The sequence below is a fragment of the Leptodactylus fuscus genome, chromosome 11, assembly GCF_031893055.1.
Source record: "Leptodactylus fuscus isolate aLepFus1 chromosome 11, aLepFus1.hap2, whole genome shotgun sequence".
In the NCBI taxonomy this organism is placed as follows: domain Eukaryota; kingdom Metazoa; phylum Chordata; class Amphibia; order Anura; family Leptodactylidae; genus Leptodactylus; species Leptodactylus fuscus.
In genome coordinates, this window is record NC_134275.1 from 45054000 (window position 1) to 45071679 (window position 17680).

At 43.1% G+C, this 17680-nt stretch overlaps 1 protein-coding gene across 2 annotated transcripts in view; it reads right to left on the reverse strand.

Annotated features, from left to right (window-relative positions):
- The window catches only part of LOC142184177 (myosin heavy chain, skeletal muscle, adult-like), a 38073-nt gene extending 21285 nt beyond the window's left edge, over nt 1-16788 (reverse strand). For both annotated transcript variants that reach the window (XM_075258917.1, XM_075258918.1), the window contains exons 1-39: nt 16745-16788; nt 11040-11080; nt 10244-10456; nt 10024-10167; nt 9756-9912; nt 9606-9633; nt 9393-9507; nt 8537-8629; nt 8378-8441; nt 8195-8293; nt 7902-8005; nt 7683-7821; nt 7457-7575; nt 7224-7373; nt 6973-7143; nt 6581-6887; nt 6425-6495; nt 6245-6332; nt 6044-6161; nt 5839-5962; nt 5626-5762; nt 5293-5548; nt 4960-5202; nt 4697-4873; nt 4468-4613; nt 4295-4385; nt 3813-4202; nt 3599-3725; nt 3355-3473; nt 2921-3117; nt 2654-2837; nt 2397-2562; nt 1828-1952; nt 1438-1746; nt 1115-1318; nt 903-1028; nt 657-827; nt 384-488; nt 202-297 (exon numbers count right to left, since the gene is read on the reverse strand). In XM_075258917.1, the coding sequence (XP_075115018.1) occupies nt 202-297; nt 384-488; nt 657-827; nt 903-1028; nt 1115-1318; nt 1438-1746; nt 1828-1952; nt 2397-2562; nt 2654-2837; nt 2921-3117; nt 3355-3473; nt 3599-3725; nt 3813-4202; nt 4295-4385; nt 4468-4613; nt 4697-4873; nt 4960-5202; nt 5293-5548; nt 5626-5762; nt 5839-5962; nt 6044-6161; nt 6245-6332; nt 6425-6495; nt 6581-6887; nt 6973-7143; nt 7224-7373; nt 7457-7575; nt 7683-7821; nt 7902-8005; nt 8195-8293; nt 8378-8441; nt 8537-8629; nt 9393-9507; nt 9606-9633; nt 9756-9912; nt 10024-10167; nt 10244-10444 (5661 nt within the window). In that variant the 5' untranslated portion in view covers nt 10445-10456; nt 11040-11080; nt 16745-16788. The remainder of the gene's footprint in view (nt 1-201; nt 298-383; nt 489-656; nt 828-902; nt 1029-1114; nt 1319-1437; nt 1747-1827; nt 1953-2396; nt 2563-2653; nt 2838-2920; nt 3118-3354; nt 3474-3598; nt 3726-3812; nt 4203-4294; nt 4386-4467; nt 4614-4696; nt 4874-4959; nt 5203-5292; nt 5549-5625; nt 5763-5838; nt 5963-6043; nt 6162-6244; nt 6333-6424; nt 6496-6580; nt 6888-6972; nt 7144-7223; nt 7374-7456; nt 7576-7682; nt 7822-7901; nt 8006-8194; nt 8294-8377; nt 8442-8536; nt 8630-9392; nt 9508-9605; nt 9634-9755; nt 9913-10023; nt 10168-10243; nt 10457-11039; nt 11081-16744) is intronic.
- Nucleotides 16789-17680: the final 892 nt, after the last annotated feature.

Consider the following 17680-nt stretch of genomic DNA (forward strand, 5'->3'; position numbering starts at 1 on the left):
CTGTGCTTCTAAACTATTATAATCTGCATTGTGAAGTGCACTACACTGTGTTCCTCCTAAGAAGGTTACACTAAATTAAGATCTTTAGCTCATTAAAACTGTGGAAAACTTTAAAGGGGAACATGTGGTGCATGTGTCTCAAGATATATACAATGGCATGTAGACAATGTGCAACTAATACCCTTCATCTGATCCACTTACAGATTCCTCAGCCTGCCTCTTGTAAGCCTTGACCTTCAGCTGGAGCTTGTCTACCAGATCCTGAAGTCTCAAGACGGTCTTCCTCTCTTCCTCACTCTGAGAAAAGAATGGGGTGCATGTTATTTTAATGTAAGATTGTATTGTCACTTCTGAATTCTTGCACAGTGCTCTTGTGACCATACCTGGTAGGTGAGCTCCTTAACACGTCTCTCAAATTTACGAATACCTTTTATGGATTCAGTAGAACGTTTCTGCTCAGCGTCAAGCTCGTTCTCTAGCTCACGCACCTAAGACAAAGAGGACACCATACTTAGTGAATGTGTAGTACATAGACATAGTCAAGGTCTGTGTAGGGGAAGGATTAAAGTTTCAAAGAAAATGTAAATGAAATTAACACGTCTGTAGAAAGAAGTTGGATTTTCTGTTTTTTTTCTGTGTTATCCAAGATGACTGACCCTAGCTTCCAGTTTCTGGAGCTGTTTCTTTCCACCCTTCATGGCCAGCTGTTCTGCCTCATCCAGACGGTTCTGCAAGTCCTTCACTGTCTGTTCCAGGTTCTTCTTCATTCTCTCTAAGTGGGCGCTGGTGTCCTGCTCCTTCTTTAGCTCTTCTGCCATCATAGCAGCCTGTGAAGCCATACATTAGTAAATATTTTTTCCGTCTGTGTAATTGTCTGTGAGTACAGAGAACATAATACATACATCAGTGATGGCCTTCTTGGCTTTTTCTTCTGCATTTCTGGCTTCTTGGACAGCTTCCTCTACTTCATTCTGTAGCTGACTGGCGTCGCTTTCTAGCTTCTTCTTGGTGTTGATAAGGCTTGTGTTCTGTGATATACAAGCATATATCTTATAGTCCTCTGTCTCTACATTTTACATTTCACCAAGGAACAAGATCCTTGTAGAAAGCTTACCTGGGAGTGGAGAAGCTGAAGACGTTCACTTGCATCCAGAAGTTCTTGCTCTGCCACCTTACGAGATCTTTCTGTCTGTTCCAGAGCAGAACGGATCTCTTCAATTTCAGACTGTTGCAGGTTATTCCTACGTTCCACAACAGCCACTTGTTCTCTGAGGTCTTCCTGGGTCCTGAGGGCATCATCAAGCTGCAGCTGGGCCTCCTTATAATTTAGAAAGAGTAAGTTCACTTTTAGCACTAGAAAACCTGTGCATACACCAGTGAGGTGCGGCACATCAGTCTACAGACTGCAGATACAATCACTGGCACTCCTGGCATTACCTTCAGTTGTGCTTGGACATTTCTGAGCTGCTTCTGTGCCTCAGCTGCTTGGCGATTGGCATGGCTCAGCTGGATCTCCAGCTCATTCAGGTCTCCTTCCATCTTCTTCTTCAGTCTCAGGGCATCGTTTCTGCTCCTGATCTCAGAGTCTAATGTGCTCTGCATGGTGTCAATAACTCTCTGGCTGTTCCTCTTCAATTGCTCAATCTCCTCATCTTTCTCTGCAACTTTCCTGTCTACTTCAGATTTGATCTGGTTGAGTTCAAGCTGAATGCGGAGAATCTTTGATTCTTCATGTTCCAAAGATCCCTGTTCAGGAAAGATACAGTGAATACAAGTAGGTGAGGGTATATGATGGATATTTCATGGCTTTATAAAATGCCACCATACCTCAGCTTCTTCCAGGGCAGCCTGCAGATCACTCTTTTCCTGTTCAACTATTTTTTTGGCTTTTTCTAGTTCATGCACAGTTTTTCCAGTCTCTCCGATCTGTTCAGTTAAATCTGAGATCTCCTCTGCATAAGGATAAATAATGAGGAGAGTAAATTGATAATGTCATCTTAAAGGGGTTACCAGGCCTTATTAATTGATGACCTATGTTTAAGATGGATCTTCAATTGAAGATCAGCGGGGAACCAACACCTGGGAACCCCATGGATCAGCTGTTTGAAGTGGCCACTACACGGGCCATGTAACATCACGTTCATCATTCACCTGGCCTGTTCACAGCTCATTCGTATTCCAGTGAATGGGCTGAGCCTGAATACTGAGCACAGCCACTATACAAATGTACGGTGCTGTGCTTAGATAGTAGTGAAGAGACTGTAACGCTTCAAACAACTGATCGGCAGAGGTGCCAGGTGCGGGACCGCTGCTGATCTTCAATGGATGACCTGTCCTAAGTCTGCAAAATCCATTTTAAATGGACAGCATAAAGAATTTTTGGGCACAAATCTCACGTTGTAAGTTCTTGTTTTCCCGTTTCAGAGTTTCAAGTTGGTCCAAAGCCTCTTCATAAGCATTCTTCATCTTGAAGATCTCTGTGCTTAGTGAACGGGCATCTTTTTGGGCAGACTCCAGTTCGGCCTGACCCTCTTCAAACTTCTGTTTCCATTCTGCCAGAACCTGTTAAGGTACATTTTAGGTTAAAACTATCACAATCTAGAAAATCTATAAAATATTTCAAGTCTCTATTTCTTGTAGTATTTTGATGAACCTTATCAAAGTTCCTCTGCTTCTTGTCCAGAGCAGCCGCTGCACTATTTGCCCTCTCAACATCAACCATCAGGTCCTCAACTTCAGCCTGCAGCCTCTGCTTGGTCTTCTCCAAGGAGGCACATTTGGAGTTTACAGCCTCTACTTGTTCCTCTGCATCCTGGAGACGTTGTGCAAGCTTCTTCCTATAAATGAATAGTAAGAAGGTTACGTTATCCCTCACCTACACCATTTTTTTTCTTAACTCACTTATATTATTTGCTCGTACTTGGCCTCTTCTAGCTCCTCTGTGCGCTGAATGGCATCAGTTTCATATTTGGTTCTCCATTGGGCAACTTCGCCATTGGCCTTGGACAAAGATCTTTGGAGTTCAGCCTTTGCTTCCTGTTCCTCCTCATATTGCTCACGGAGCAAATCACAGTCATGGCGGGAAGATTGAAGAGCGTGGGCAAGAGCGTTCTTGGCCTGTTAAAGTTATCAAGCCATAATAATGTCTCATGTCACATGATTTTAACCCCTTGGTAATGCAGCAATGGTAAATTGTTTTAAAGGGAGTCTATCATTAGAAAATGACCTTTTGCATGTTACAAGAACTGGAATTTTACAGAAATGGCGGGAAGCAGAAGAGAATGGAAGGTATTCCAGCATGCCATTACTTCTAATGATAGATTACCTTTGATTCTTGTAGTTTTTATTTTTTACCTTGGTTTCTTCTTCTAGCTGCCTCCTTAGCTCTTCAGTCTGCTGAGTGAAAGCCTGTTTTCCTCTGGTCAGCTGAGAAATCAAAGCGTCCCTTTCTTCAAGTTGACGGGACAATTCGCCTGGATAAGATATTACATTTTTTAATATATTATTTCAGGTTTGACTCTACCTATGATAGAGGATGAGCCGCTCCAGTATTATAACCCTTTTATCACATGACTCTTATCTTGATATACATATTTACCATTTTCAGTCTGGAAACGTGCTCTTTGGACTGTGAGGTCATTGATAAGACGCTGGTGCTCATCATCCTTAGACTTAATCTCACTGAGCTGGTCCTCCAGGACACGGCTCACCTTTTCAAGGTTGGCCTACAAAAATAAATATAAGAGTCAATTCTCCTTTTTTTCTTAATATTACAGAACAGTATTTATTTAATTCTTATGGTATTTCCCAACCTTTGATTTTGAGACATTCTCCAAGTTGCTGGCAAGGTCATCGATTTCCATCTTCAGCTCGCTCTTCTCCTTCTCCAGCTTCTGTTTCACTCTCTGGAGGTTATCGATCTGTTCTCCAAGTTCGGCCACACTGTCGGCGTGCTTCTTGCGCAGGGCAGCGGAGGTGGCTTCATGCTGAAGAGTGGATTCTTCCAAGTCACGTCTCAGTTTCTGGAACTCTGCCTCACGCTTCTTGTTCAGCTCAATCTGAACTGAGGTGGCACCTCCAGCTTCTTCAAGTCTTTCACTGATCTCCTCCAGTTCTCTGGACAAGTCTGACCTTTGTTTTTCAACCTTGGCACGGGCAGCACGCTCAGCTTCAATCTCCTCTTCCACCTCTTCAATACGGGCCTATTATATAGGAGGATGGATCAGGATACATTGAGCCTCACAGATTACCAGCAGCCATGTTACTGCTGTACTGGAATATTATGTCACTATACCTGCAGCTCCTTGATCTTCTTCTGCAGCTGAGATCCCAGGGACTGCTCATCCTCAATCTTTGCTTGCAGCTGGCTGATCTCAAAGTCCTTCCTGCATATAAAAACAATCAGATTATATATGCAAATTATAAAGACAGGGCAGCTTCTTATTAACACTTCAGAAGAACACAAACTTCTTTATTTTTTCCTCCGCTTGTTGTTTCTCATTTTCCAGATCCATCACTGTTTCTTGGGCCAGTTTCAGGTCTCCTTCAAGCTTCCTCTTGGCTCTTTCAAGATCAAGGCGAAGTTTCTTCTCTTGTTCCAATGATCCTTCCAGCTATTTAATATAAATAATACAATAATATAGAACTGCTCCTATGGAAATGCTGGTTAGGTGATTTTTCTCTGACTTAGACTCACATCATCCACTTGCTGTTCCAGCTTGATTTTAGCTTTTGTTAGAGTATTGACTTTGTCTTCCTCGGCCTGCAGGTCATCTAGGGTTTGCTGGTGAGCCTCTTGGAGAGCTTTTTTCTCTTTAGTAATCTTGGCAATGTTCTCATCTAGTGCAGCCATTTCCTCAGTAAGGTTTTTAACCTAAAAAGAGGAGGAATTGAAAAAAATGAAGCCTGCAGTGTAGATGTCTAGTCATCTAGCAGCCCAATGACTGTGCTGTCTCTCACCTTGTTTTCAGTGGCATGCTTTTCCTTCTCCACTTTGGCCAAGGTAAGCTCCAAGTCATCAATGTCTTTCTTCAGCTCTGAGCACTCGTCTTCCAGTTTCCTCTTCCTGGCCGTCAGTTCGGCATTGCTTTCCTCCTCATCTTCAAGCCTTTCTGTGAGCTCCTTTATTTTGGCTTCCAGATGGATTTTGTTCTTGATGAGACCTTCACATCTTTCCTCTGCATCAGCCAGGTTCTCTCCTTCCTATAGAAGTAAAAGTTTTTTTAATGAAATTTTGTACTTAAAAGTAACTTGTAATACTAGCTTTAAAAAAAAAAAAAAATCTCTTCTTACGGATTGCACTTGCAGCATTAAGTCATTCTTTTCTTGCAGCATGGCAACCATCTTCTCTTCCAGTTCTTTCCTCCTTGCTTCTGACTTAGCGAGGGTTTCCTTAGTCTTCTCGAATTCTTCCTTCATGTTGGCCATCTCCTTCTCAGTCTCTGCACTCTTCAGTAGAGGTTTGATCTTAAAGTACAGCTTCATCCATGGCCAGTGCTTGACATTCATGAATGACCTGATGTTGTACTGGATGACAAATATGGCATCCCTAGACAAATGGAATAAGGACTGTTTAACATCATCTAGTGCACAATGTTCTGTCTACAGTATATTGTAAAGTTTTACCTTCTTTCTACCATCTTCTTGAACTCCACTCTCATCAGGAATCCTCTACAAAGAGCCTGAGTGCGGGTAATGAGTTGGGCCAATTTATCGTCTCTCATTTCTTCCAGAACACCCAAAAGACCAGCTTTGAAGAACACCTGAAGAACATTCTGGGTTAGTGTCCTGGTCATCAGATTTTTACTGGACACTTCTAGAAGGGTTGTGAGCTCTTACCTTGGTGTGTCCAAATCTGTACTGTGTGTGATCAATATCAATGGAGCCCAGGAGCTTCTCTGAAGCCTTTTTGCTGTCAATAAACTCCCCACCAGGTATAGCGCTGGCGTTCAGGACCTTGTAACTGAATTGAAGGAGAGGAAATTGTTTTGGAATATGTTTCTACTTATTTATATTTCTAATCATTTTTTTGTTATAATGTTACCGTTGCTTGAAGTCACCATAGAGGATTCTGCTGGGGAATCCCTTTCTGCAGATTCTGATACCCTCCAGCACACCGTTACATCTCAGCTGGTGGATGATCAGATGATTCTCCATGATACCTGCACGAGAAGGAATATAACATTATTAACAACATGATAAGCATAAGAAGAGTCATTCAGTATTATTTATGCCCATGATTTACCTGGAGTTTTGGTCTCATTGGGAATCAGACAACGCACAAAGTGAGGGTGAGTGCTCCTCAGGTTAGTCATCAGCTTGTTCAGATTTTCCTATAAGATGTAAAGCATTTACTTGTTACTGGAGACAAGGAAGACATATCCGGCTGTTCACATCAGTGGTGTAGATAATGAATATAACTCACTCTGAAGAGAGCAGACACGGTCTGGAAGGAGGATCCCTTCTTCTTCTTGCCTCCTTTTGCTGCAGCATCAGCTATAAAGGACATTTTATACATTAAAGGACCTGAAATAAAATACACAACCACAGTACAGACCTGTTGTATCAGTCGTATCCTTACCGTCAGCTGCAGCGTAGCTGGAGTACAGGAAGGACAGAAGTTTTACTGAAGATTTCTGGTAGAGGCCGACAACAGTCTCATTCAGTGGGTCCTTGTTCTTGTCCAACCAGCCAGAGATGTTGTAATCCACAGTACCAGCATAATGCACCAAGGAGAAGTGAGCCTCGGCCTTTCCTTTACCAGGCTTGGGTTTCTCAAAGTTCTTGCACTTGCCAAGATGCTGGTCATACAGCTTGTTCTTGAAGGAAGTGTCAGTAGCCTTGGGGAACATGCACTCTTCCTCCAGGATTGAGAAGATACCCATGGGCTATAAGGAGAGAAAATAAGTCTATAGTCCTAAATCTCAGATATCTTATGTGTATGAGCAATGGATTGGTAGAACTAGTACTAACCTTCTCAATGAGCTCAATGCAAGCAGCCAAATCCATACCGAAGTCAATGAATTCCCAATCGATTCCTTCCTTCTTGTACTCTTCTTGTTCCAGGACGAACATGTGATGGTTGAAGAACTGCTGCAGCTTCTCATTGGTGAAGTTAATGCAAAGCTGCTCCAGACTGTTGTACTGGAAGAAAGAACAGGAATGAGAGTGTAGAATCTGTTGTATATAAAAAAAACCCAGAAAGTGGTTCTAGTTCTGCTTACATCAAAGATCTCAAAGCCAGCAATATCCAGCACACCGATGAAATACTGTCTTGGCAGTTTGGTGTCCAGCTGTTGGTTAATACGGGTGACCATCCACAAGAAAAGCTTCTCATAAACTGACTTGCTGAGAGCACCGATGGCATTGTAAACCTATGGAAAAAAAAACATTGTTTTCTTTTGTCATATTTTTGCCTAAGGCTTGCTGAACCAAATGCTTTATTTTATATTTTTACCTGTTGAACTGTTTGACCCTTGGTGACAAATTCATTGCCGACTTTGACCCTTGGGTAGCACAGAGCCTTCAGGAGATCAGCAGAGTTCAGACCCATCAAGTAGCCAATTTTATCAGCAACTACAAATTAAAGACATTGGCTATTTATTCCTGCAGACATGTAGTACAATGTAAGAAGACCTCTACAGGATAACGTGTAGATATAAGGAGGAGAGATGGTCAATCACCTTCAGTGCCTTCGGGCTCGGCCTGCTCCTCTCTTTGCTTCTGCTTGAATTTCATGTTACCGTGGTGCATGACAGCTCCAGTCATCTTGTAGATGCCTAGCTTTTCATCTGGTGAGAAGCCCAGGATGTCGATGGCACTCTGCACAGATATATGTACATGTTATTATATGCTCAGATCTTTAGGAACATATTAGGAAAATGAAGCTGTATATGTCTTACATCTGTGGCCATCAACTCCTCTACATCATCAATACTCTTCACAGCAATTTCACCCTGGCTGATGAAGGGGTAGTCGTACGGGTTTGTAGTAAGGAGAAGCATTTCTAGGGAGAAAAACAGGAACATTAGGGGGCCTATAAGGTATCTCTTCCCAATATGAGGAGAGCAGTACTATAAGCAATACATTATACCTGGGGGCCTGGTACAGCGTTTGCACTGTGGGGCCCAGGAGCTTCATGTTATTTCGCTGCTGCCAACATGTAGTTTTAACAAATGTATGAAAGATAACTCACCAACAACATCCGGCTTCTTGTTTGTCAGGATCTGGTAGAAGATGTGGTAACTTCTCTCAGCTGATAGCTGGAAGGTGACTCTGGACTTCTCCAGCAGGTCTGTGGATGAGGAATATCACAGGTCATTGATGGTAAGGCAGCAAATGCCGAATCATTACAGTGAATGTTCAATGTAAAACTTACAGGTTTCAATATCAGCGGAGGCCAGTTTTCCTGTGGTTCCAAAGTGGATTCTGATGAATTTACCCTAAGGAGCGTGCATAGATGGAAACTCAATAGAAGGCCATGTTTTTTGTTTGTCTTTTTCTCTCCAAAGTATTCTATAAAATCTTTGCTACTTACAAAACGGGAGGAGTTGTCATTTCTCACAGTTTTGGCGTTACCAAAGGCTTCCAGCAGAGGGTTAGCCTGGATGATTTGATCTTCCAGGGTTCCCTAAGATAAAGCAAAAATGATGGGATCACCGAGTGAAAGAGTTGCCAAAAATTGTAGGACTATTTGTCTAAATGTTATTTGGGGTAAGAACATGGAGATATGTTGTTGAGCTTGTTTTCATGCTTTAATGGATGTTGGTGTTCCAACAACATGATCCAATTACATCTACATCAGGTAAATAGTAGTGACAATGACATTCTTAGGGTGCTTTTACATCTGTTCCCACAACATAGGAACAGAAAAGCAGATCAAACAATAAAGACTGATTGTCTAATGATGGATACCAGATCCTGAGGATACCCCGTTCACTATAATGGAGTTTGTCAGGCTTGCAGGCCTTTTTATCTGTGATTTCAGACTGACCCTGGCCTTACCAAGTGCTTTATCCCTGATTTATCAGTCTCCATTCCTCTATTGTAGCCAGTGACCACACTTTTATTCTCCATATCATACTGAGTCCTCAGTGTGGACTAGATATCAGTCTCTCTCTACACAAGCCTATGAGCTGCTCAGTGTGAGTCTTCTAGGAATGCACAGAGAAACTGGTTTATGGATAACACAAAGATGTTGTATGATTTTGAGGACCCGAGTGCGGTCATGTGACACAAAAGTATGAAATGGGGCAGATAAATTGGGAATGAAGCACCTGTTAAGAAAATTAATGGCACTACTGAGGTTCACTGGAAAGCAAGCAAAAGATTTTAAGGGGAGTCAGACAGCAGTGATATATGCCTCCATATGTTCTTCACTATGGATGATTTACCTGCAGCTTGTTGGATGATTCCTTCTTCTTTTGTGAGTCACCAATAGCTGCAATTGTTGCAAAGTATTGGATGACACGCTTGGTGTTCACAGTCTTTCCAGCACCAGATTCTCCACTAGCGGGGAACACAGAGATCATTGGTTAGGACAAGTCAATATTCGCCCTGAGTACCCCAGAAACAGTCAGGTTATAGTCCTACACTGTACTACTTACGTGATCAGAATAGACTGGTTTTCACGGTCTGAAAAGGGTAGAAAAACACACAATAACTATAGTTCTAAGCATGTATATATCCTCCTGTACAGTTGCCAGATTTCTATGATAATGGTTCAATAACTATGGCATCCACTATGTCTATAATACCTGTTAACATGAACTGGTAGGCGTTATCAGAGATGGAAAAGATGTGTGGTGGGGCTTCCTGACGCTTCTTTCCTCTGTAGCCGGCAACTACTTCAGGGTTGTACACTGGCAGCCACTTGTAGGGGTTGACAGTGACACAGAAAAGGCCGGAGTAGGTCTGGAATAAGGAGTAGTGTAGGGTAAATCTACATGTAAAATGCCAAAAAGTCTATGAAACTGTCTCTCTAATTTTTCCATGACCCTTTACATACATGAGGCAGATACTTACGTAGATCATCCAGGCTGCATATCGTTCTTTGAGGTTATACAGCACAGACGCCTCGTTCAGGTGGGTCAGCATAGCCATATCCTCAATTTTATCGAACTTGGGAGGGTTCTGGGGGTTGATCTGATCCTCCTTAACTGTTACAGTCTGAAAGAAGAAGAGATTACTCAGCCGGACGGTTTCCAATACTCCTGGTAAATAGTTGTGGATGTCTCCCACTTACCTTGCCGTCATCTGTGTTCACTGTGACTTTGCCACCATCACGTGAGACGATTAAGCCCTTCACATACAGTTCTTTGTCATCGTGAACAAAGCATGAATTCTTGGCATCAAATGGCTTATTTTGAGCTTCTAATCTTTCTTTTTCACTTTTCCGCAAGAAGGGGGCGGCTTCCCCAAAAACTGCCATTTCCGAGTCCCCCATGGTTGCACTTCACTAAAAAAAAAATGTGATGGATGAGATTTCTGTGCATTACAGATACAATACAGATATACAGGGAAATAAATCATCAGTGGGAAGTGCTGACATATTAAATTAAAGGGGTTTTCTAGCCCCAAATCAAATTCTCATCACAGTATAGATAGCAGTATGTGATCTGTTGTGGTCGGTCACCCAGACCTGTACAGATCATCTGTTCCTGCAGCCTCCAGGTGCCGGAAGTTATAGCAGTGGACAGGAATATCTTGTGGATGGGTCATCAGTATGAAAACTCGATTTGCGTCGGGAAAATCCCTTTAGTAGATAAATGTAAGATATTATCTCCAGAATTTTATGATAGGTCTAATGCGCCCTCATATCTATGTATCCCTAAAAGCAGAAGAGAATGTGACAAACCAATGGTCTGCCAACAGCTAGTAGGTAATGTGGGGTACAGGAAGCCTGTCAAGTGTAAAGTGACCTTTACTTTAGGGTCGTGTATGAGTCCGCTAATCAGATATATTGCTGATATTCTATGTGCAGGGGCAAGGCCAAATGAATGAAGAACATAGAAAAGGTTCAGCACAAACTCGTCACTAACCTTTCTCTGGTGATCTCCAACTGATGAAATTCTACGCCAGGCTGAAATAAAGAACAAAACGGTAAGATATAGAGAAGGTAAGTGTCCGTCTGGTCACTGTCTGTACAAAGAACAATGCTATAAGGAGATGACCTGTACTGAATCATCTGTAATATCTTAGTTTTTCCACGACACTAAGGATTTGTTCACATCTATGTTGAAGGCTTTGTTGGGAGCTTCCGGTGTAGACTAAAATCGCGGATGAAAAAGTCCTGGAAGTATGACTGTTTCCTCTAGCGAAGTGCTGGTGAAAATAACAAAGCACCCTAACTGAATCCCCACCAAAGATGTCCTCACTCCTGCACAGGGAGCAGTAGCCATTTTGTCTACCTGCATTGAACATAGACCACATATCCCAATCTCCACAAAAGCGGGCTGATCCGTACATACCAAATCAGACGTGTCCTGCTACAACCGTACAAAATGTACAATGGGATACTCCTGGTTTTGTTGATATTCCGAGCTTAAGTTGATTTTTCACACCGATGATCTATCCAAAGATAAGTCATCTGTATGTGATCTGCAGGGATCCAACACAGACCAGCTGTTGCAGCAGTCTCTGGGTGCTGGAAGCTGTTAGTGGGGGAGCGGGTGCAGTGCCATTAGTATCTCATATGCAGGGGCATCTCATTTGCAGCATGCATCTTAACCAAATTGCATCTTAACCGAAGTGCAGATTAACCAAAGTGCACTTATACATGGCACTTAAACAGGGCACGAAACAGGCTAACCATGGCAGAAAACCAGGTAAATTTCAACCTAAAACAACAAGTTTTACCTCATGGTATCCTGTAGCTGCACTTTCTCTTACTATCTTAGTCATTGTCTTCCTGCAGACCTCTCCTCCACCTCTACCACCAGTACACTCCATCTATATCAGTCCCTCTCTTCTTCCCTCTCCCATGTACAGCTCTCACACACTTTTCAGTCTCTTTAATCATCCCTTTACTTCTTTTAGCAGTGACACCAAACATAAGCGCCCCCATAAATCACTGAACCACCTTCTGTCTCTGTCCATGTTACTCCTCCTGGCTGCTGGGGACATCTCTCCTAACTCCGGCCCTCCTTCCTTCACTAATTCTTCTTCCTGCACACATAGAAGGCCTGCAAACCTCATCAATATTTACCGTGTTCCTTCTCCTCATCTCTCCCCTGTCTCTTTTAACTGCTCTCTCTGGAATGCCCGCTCAGTATGTAACAAACTAGAATATATTAATGACTTATTCCTTAGTAAATCCCTCAGCCTGCTCGCCCTTACAGAAACCTGGATCCAGCAGGCAGACACGGCCTCCCCTGCTGCTCTGTCTCATGGTGTCCTACAATTCTCACACACCTCTAGGCCTGACAACAGGCAGGGTGGTGGGGTAGGCTTACTTCTGTCACCACAGTGCATTTTTCAGTCCATTCCCCCACTACCCTCACTCACTTTCTCCTCATTTGAAGTCCATGCTATCAGACTTTTCCGCTCACTTTCCTTACATGTAGCTGTGATCTACCATCCACCTGGCTCACCCTACCAATTTTTGGATCACTTTGCTTCTTGGCTTCCCCACTTTTTATCCAGTGACATTCCTACCATCATCATGGGTGACTTTAACATCCCTATTGACACCCCTCACTCCCCAGCTGCCTCACAGTTTCTCTCATTAACCACTTCTCTTGGTCTTTCACAATGTTCTTCTTCTGCTACACATGTAGATGGGAACACGATTGATCTAGTCTTCCATCGACTCCTCACAGTTTCTAAATTTACTAACTCTTCTCTGCCGCTCTCTGATCATAACCTTCTATCTCTCACCATCAGTGCTCTCTCCCCTTCACAAGATACCCCTACCCATCACACATATAGGAATTTGTGTGCTATCGACACCCAGCACCTCTCAGATACTCTTCAGTCCTCCCTGTCCCCCATCTCCTCAATCTCCTGTCCCAACCTGGCCACCAGTCACTATAATGAAACTCTTAAAAATGCATTGGATGAGGTTGCTCCCCCCTCCACTCGTAAAGTCCCACATAGGAGGCAGCAACCCTGGCACACATCACAGACACAATTTCTTCAGCACTGCTCTAGGTGTGCCGAACGTCTCTGGAGAAAATCACGCTCACCTGCAGATTTCCTCCACTTCAAGTTTATGCTTAAATCATATAGCTCTGCCCTTCACCTCACCAAACAAGACTATTTCACCGCCCTCATCTCTTCTCTCTCCAGCAACCCTAAAAGGCTTTTTGAAACCTTTCACTCCTTACTCACACCCAAGGTACAGACGCCATTCACAGACCTTAGTGCTGATGACCTGGCCACGTATTTCCATGATAAAATTGATAAGATCCGTCAGGAAATAACTGCCCAAGCCCCAGGTGGCATTGATTCCCACACCTACCATAGTACCGATCCCCTCACCAACCGCACTTCAGACTGTCCATTCTCATCTTTCGAACCAGTTACAGAAGAGGAAGTCTCCCAGCTACTTTCTTCATCTCGCCCTACAACCTGCAGTAGTGACCCCTTCCCCTCACGCCTTCTCCAATCTCTGTCCCCTGCTGTCACAACTTACCTTACTAAAATATTTAACCTCTCTCTCTCTTCTGGAATCTTCCCATCCTCCTTCAAGCATGCTGTTATAACTCCGCTATTGAAAAAACCCTCCCTGGACCCGTCCTGTGCTGCTAACTATTGACCCGTCTCTAACCTCCCCTTCATCTCTAAACTTTTGGAACGCCTGGTTTATTCTCATTTAATCCGCTATCTCTCTGCTTGACCCCTTACAATCTGGTTTCCGCACTCTGCACTCTACCGAAACGGCTCTCACAAAAGTCTCCAATGATCTCCTAATGGCTAAATCCAATGGTGACTTCTCTCTTCTTATTCTTCTGGACCTCTCTGCAGCTTTTGACACTGTTGACCATCATCTCCTCCTCACTATGCTCCGCTCAGTCGGCCTCAACGACACTGTGCTCTCCTGGTTCTCCTCTAATCTCTCAGACCGCACTTTCAGCGTATCATTCGCAGGCTCTGTTTCCTCCCCTCTTTCCCTTGATGTTGGGGCTCCTCAGGGCTCGGTCCTCGGCCCCCTGCTTTTTTATCTCTACACAGCCCCCATTGGACAAACCATCACCAGATTTGGCTTCAGGTACCATCTTTATGCTGATGACACCCAATTATACACATCTTCCCGTGACATCACCCCTGCACTCATACAGAACACCAGTGACTGTCTCTCTGCTGTCTCTAATATCATGTCCTCGCTCTATCTGAAACTAAATCTCTCTAATACTGAACTACTACTGTTTCCACCAACTAATAGATCTGTCCCTGATATATCCATTGCAGTCTCAGGCCTTACTATAACTCCTAGGCAGCATGCCCGCTGCCTCGGGGTCATGTTTGACGCAGACCTTTCCTTCACCCCTCATATTGAATCACTCGCACGCTCATGTCACCTCCACCTCAAAAACATCTCCAGAATACGCCCTTTCCTTACCAGAGATACACTAAAGACACTTATTGTCTCTCTGATTCATTCTCGCCTTGACTACTGTAACTCCTTACTAATCGGTCTTCCCCTCACTAAACTCTCCCCTCTACAATCTATTCTGAATGCAGCGGCCAGGCTCATCTATCAGGCTAGACGCTACAGCGATGCCTCCGGTCTGTGCCAGTCGCTACATTGGCTGCCTATTCATTATAGAATAAAATATAAAGTTATTACTGTCATCCACAAGGCTCTCCATAATGCTGCACCTCCCTACATCTCCTCCCTCATCTCTGTCTACCACCCAACCCGTGTTCTCCGCTCACTCAATGACCTAACACTTACATCCTCTATCATCAGAACCTCCCACACTCGTATACAAGACTTCTCCCGAGCTGCACCACTTCTCTGGAATTCTCTACACCGGACAATCAGATTAACTCCCAATTACTACAGCTTCAAGCGCAAACTAAAGACACATCTCTTCAGACAGGCCTATCACAATTCCTAATGTCAACCCCTCCGTACTACAATTAGAATCCCTACATTTTAACCCTCCTCTGTCCCCGCTCCCACACTACCCCACTTGATATGATGCCTTTCCAGCCTAACTTATTTGTTCAATCTCCATCCACATGTTAAAGGTCACCACTAGTGACGGCTCATACAGTATTATTTGTGTATTGACAGTAACCTCTATTACAGAATTGTCTGACCACTGTATAAGCAATGCCACCCCTGCTACCTCTTGTGCCACCCCCTCTACCTCATAGATTGTAAGCTCTCTTGAGCAGGGCCCTCAGTCCCATTGTGTGAAATTAAGCTCTTTGTTATGTATCAGTCTGTATCTGAACCCTACAAATTGTACAGTGCTGCGGAATATGTTGGTGCTATACAAATAAAATTTATTATTATTATTATTATTATTATTATTATTCAAGTAATAGGAGCAGCGCAGCAGCCCCATCCCCTGCATAGCACTGGATCCAGGGAATCACAGCATCGCTCCTATTACTTGAATAGTATCCACATGGAGTCTGAGTGTTGGACCCCCACAGATCACAGACTATCCTGTGGATAGATCATCAGTATGAAAAATCAATTTAGAGCCAGAAAACCCTTTTAGGTCCTTTTAGTGTAGTAATTGTATGACAGACCAGGGACACTGAAGATCACCTACCTATATGCTCCATGACAAGTCCAATATTAGCACAAGAATTGGGATGTGTATGGGGAGATACCAGGAACTGCACCCAGAGATTTTACCAATGGGTTGAAATATATGTAGATAAAGCAGTCTATCCCTTTTTTATGGAGCAGCCATACAAGGTGTCCAATAACAGGTGACACAGGTCTAGGCAGCACACAACTGGGCATTCCCAATACATCTAATCCATCAGATTCTGATCAGATGGAAAATGCTTGTCCTGTAAGGATAGGTGGTTAGTATAGAGGTCTGAGGACATATACTATCTATAGTTGTACACTGAACCCTCATTCAGCTGACAGCTATTCCTTTCAGTCTCCGATAGGCATGAATACTTACATATTCATTGGGTAGGGGGGAATAAACTACTAAAGTCAATGATAAAATATATCCAGCTCACCCGTTATCTTAATACTGGGAAGCACGGATACAGGTAGACTTCAACCAGCCAAAACCATTCAGGAATACAGAAGGAGGAATCCAGTGTGAACCAGGTGGTATATATATAAAATATAACCTTTATTTTCTTGTCATAAAATCGTTACAAAGAACCCAAGAGTTGTTACAGATGTCAAAGCATAGTAAGGCTACGCGTTTCAGAACGACCCAAGTACTGCCTGGTTCACACTGGATTCCTCCTTCTGAATTCCGGAATAAATTACTGTCAAGACACCTCTGACAACTGAGATCAGGCATGTTGTAATCCAGCAGTACAATCCTTCTTTCTCCCAAAATCTGCCACTGGGGGAAAGTCAGGAGAACCCAAATACACATTAGTTGGATTCAGTCATCATTAATCTACTGTGTATGGCCAGCCTTTGGCTCTGCTGACTGCACTGGATAGTAGGGTTACCCTCATAAATCCTGTTTCAGCTATGTATGGAGAAAAATTAACAATTTCTATGAGTAGCAAGAAAAAAATCATAAAAAAAAAAATAAAAATTCTTCAGCATGGATATCCAAGTATCCCAGGTAGGAGCACTTACCCAGAGGAAGACCACCTTGCCCTGCAGAGAGCCAGGCGGCCGTCTTTTATATACATGTGTGGGTGAAGAGCAGTCAGTTGTTCTGCTATGTATGGCAAGTGCAGACTGAAGGCGGCGCGCATTGTGATTTAGATGGAATGTTATTTTACTTTTGTTTTATTGCTATATTTAACTTGACTTCTAAGGACGGTGTGAGCACTTAAAAAAACATTTGGGATAGCTCAGTCACGTTCTTGGAGGAGTGTGTGTCTTGTCAGATATAGTCAAAGCATTTCATGGGACATCTCAAGGAGATACATATATATCAAAATCACAAGTACCGTCTGTCTGTGCGTGCAACAAAAGTCATGTGTAGTGTGCGAATCGCAGGTAGATACCAGCCTGAGACTACAGCAGCGTCTAATACAAAACAGTATGTAAAAGAGAATTCTAACACCTATAGGGACATATATGATGCCGATATTCTGTCACTGAAAGTCAAAAACCACCCCAAAGAACCTGCTTATTTAGTATTTTCATTGATGCAGAGTTTAACCAATGTTTTCAAAGGATGAAGTGAAAAATCTGCAGCATAAAATGTCCTGATCAAATAAATCTACACCATAGGTCAATTTGAGCCACAGATTTTTTCCCAAAATTTAGTGCTGGAAAATCTGCCACATACAGTATAAGTCCTGTGTCCTAAGACTAAGGTCCCAATGTAGTGAGCCACAACTAAAAAGCGCTGCAGGAAAAACCGTGGCAGAAATTTATTACGGTTTTTCCCACAGCACTTTTCACAGAAAGGTAAACTCTGCGTACTTTCTGCTTCCATTCTACCTATTCGTAAACCGCCAACGTTACTGTGGGTATAATTGGCATGCTGCGATTTACAAAAGCGCAAGCATTTTTATTTTCTGCGATGTGGATTGGACTAGCTAGAATCCCATCCATTTT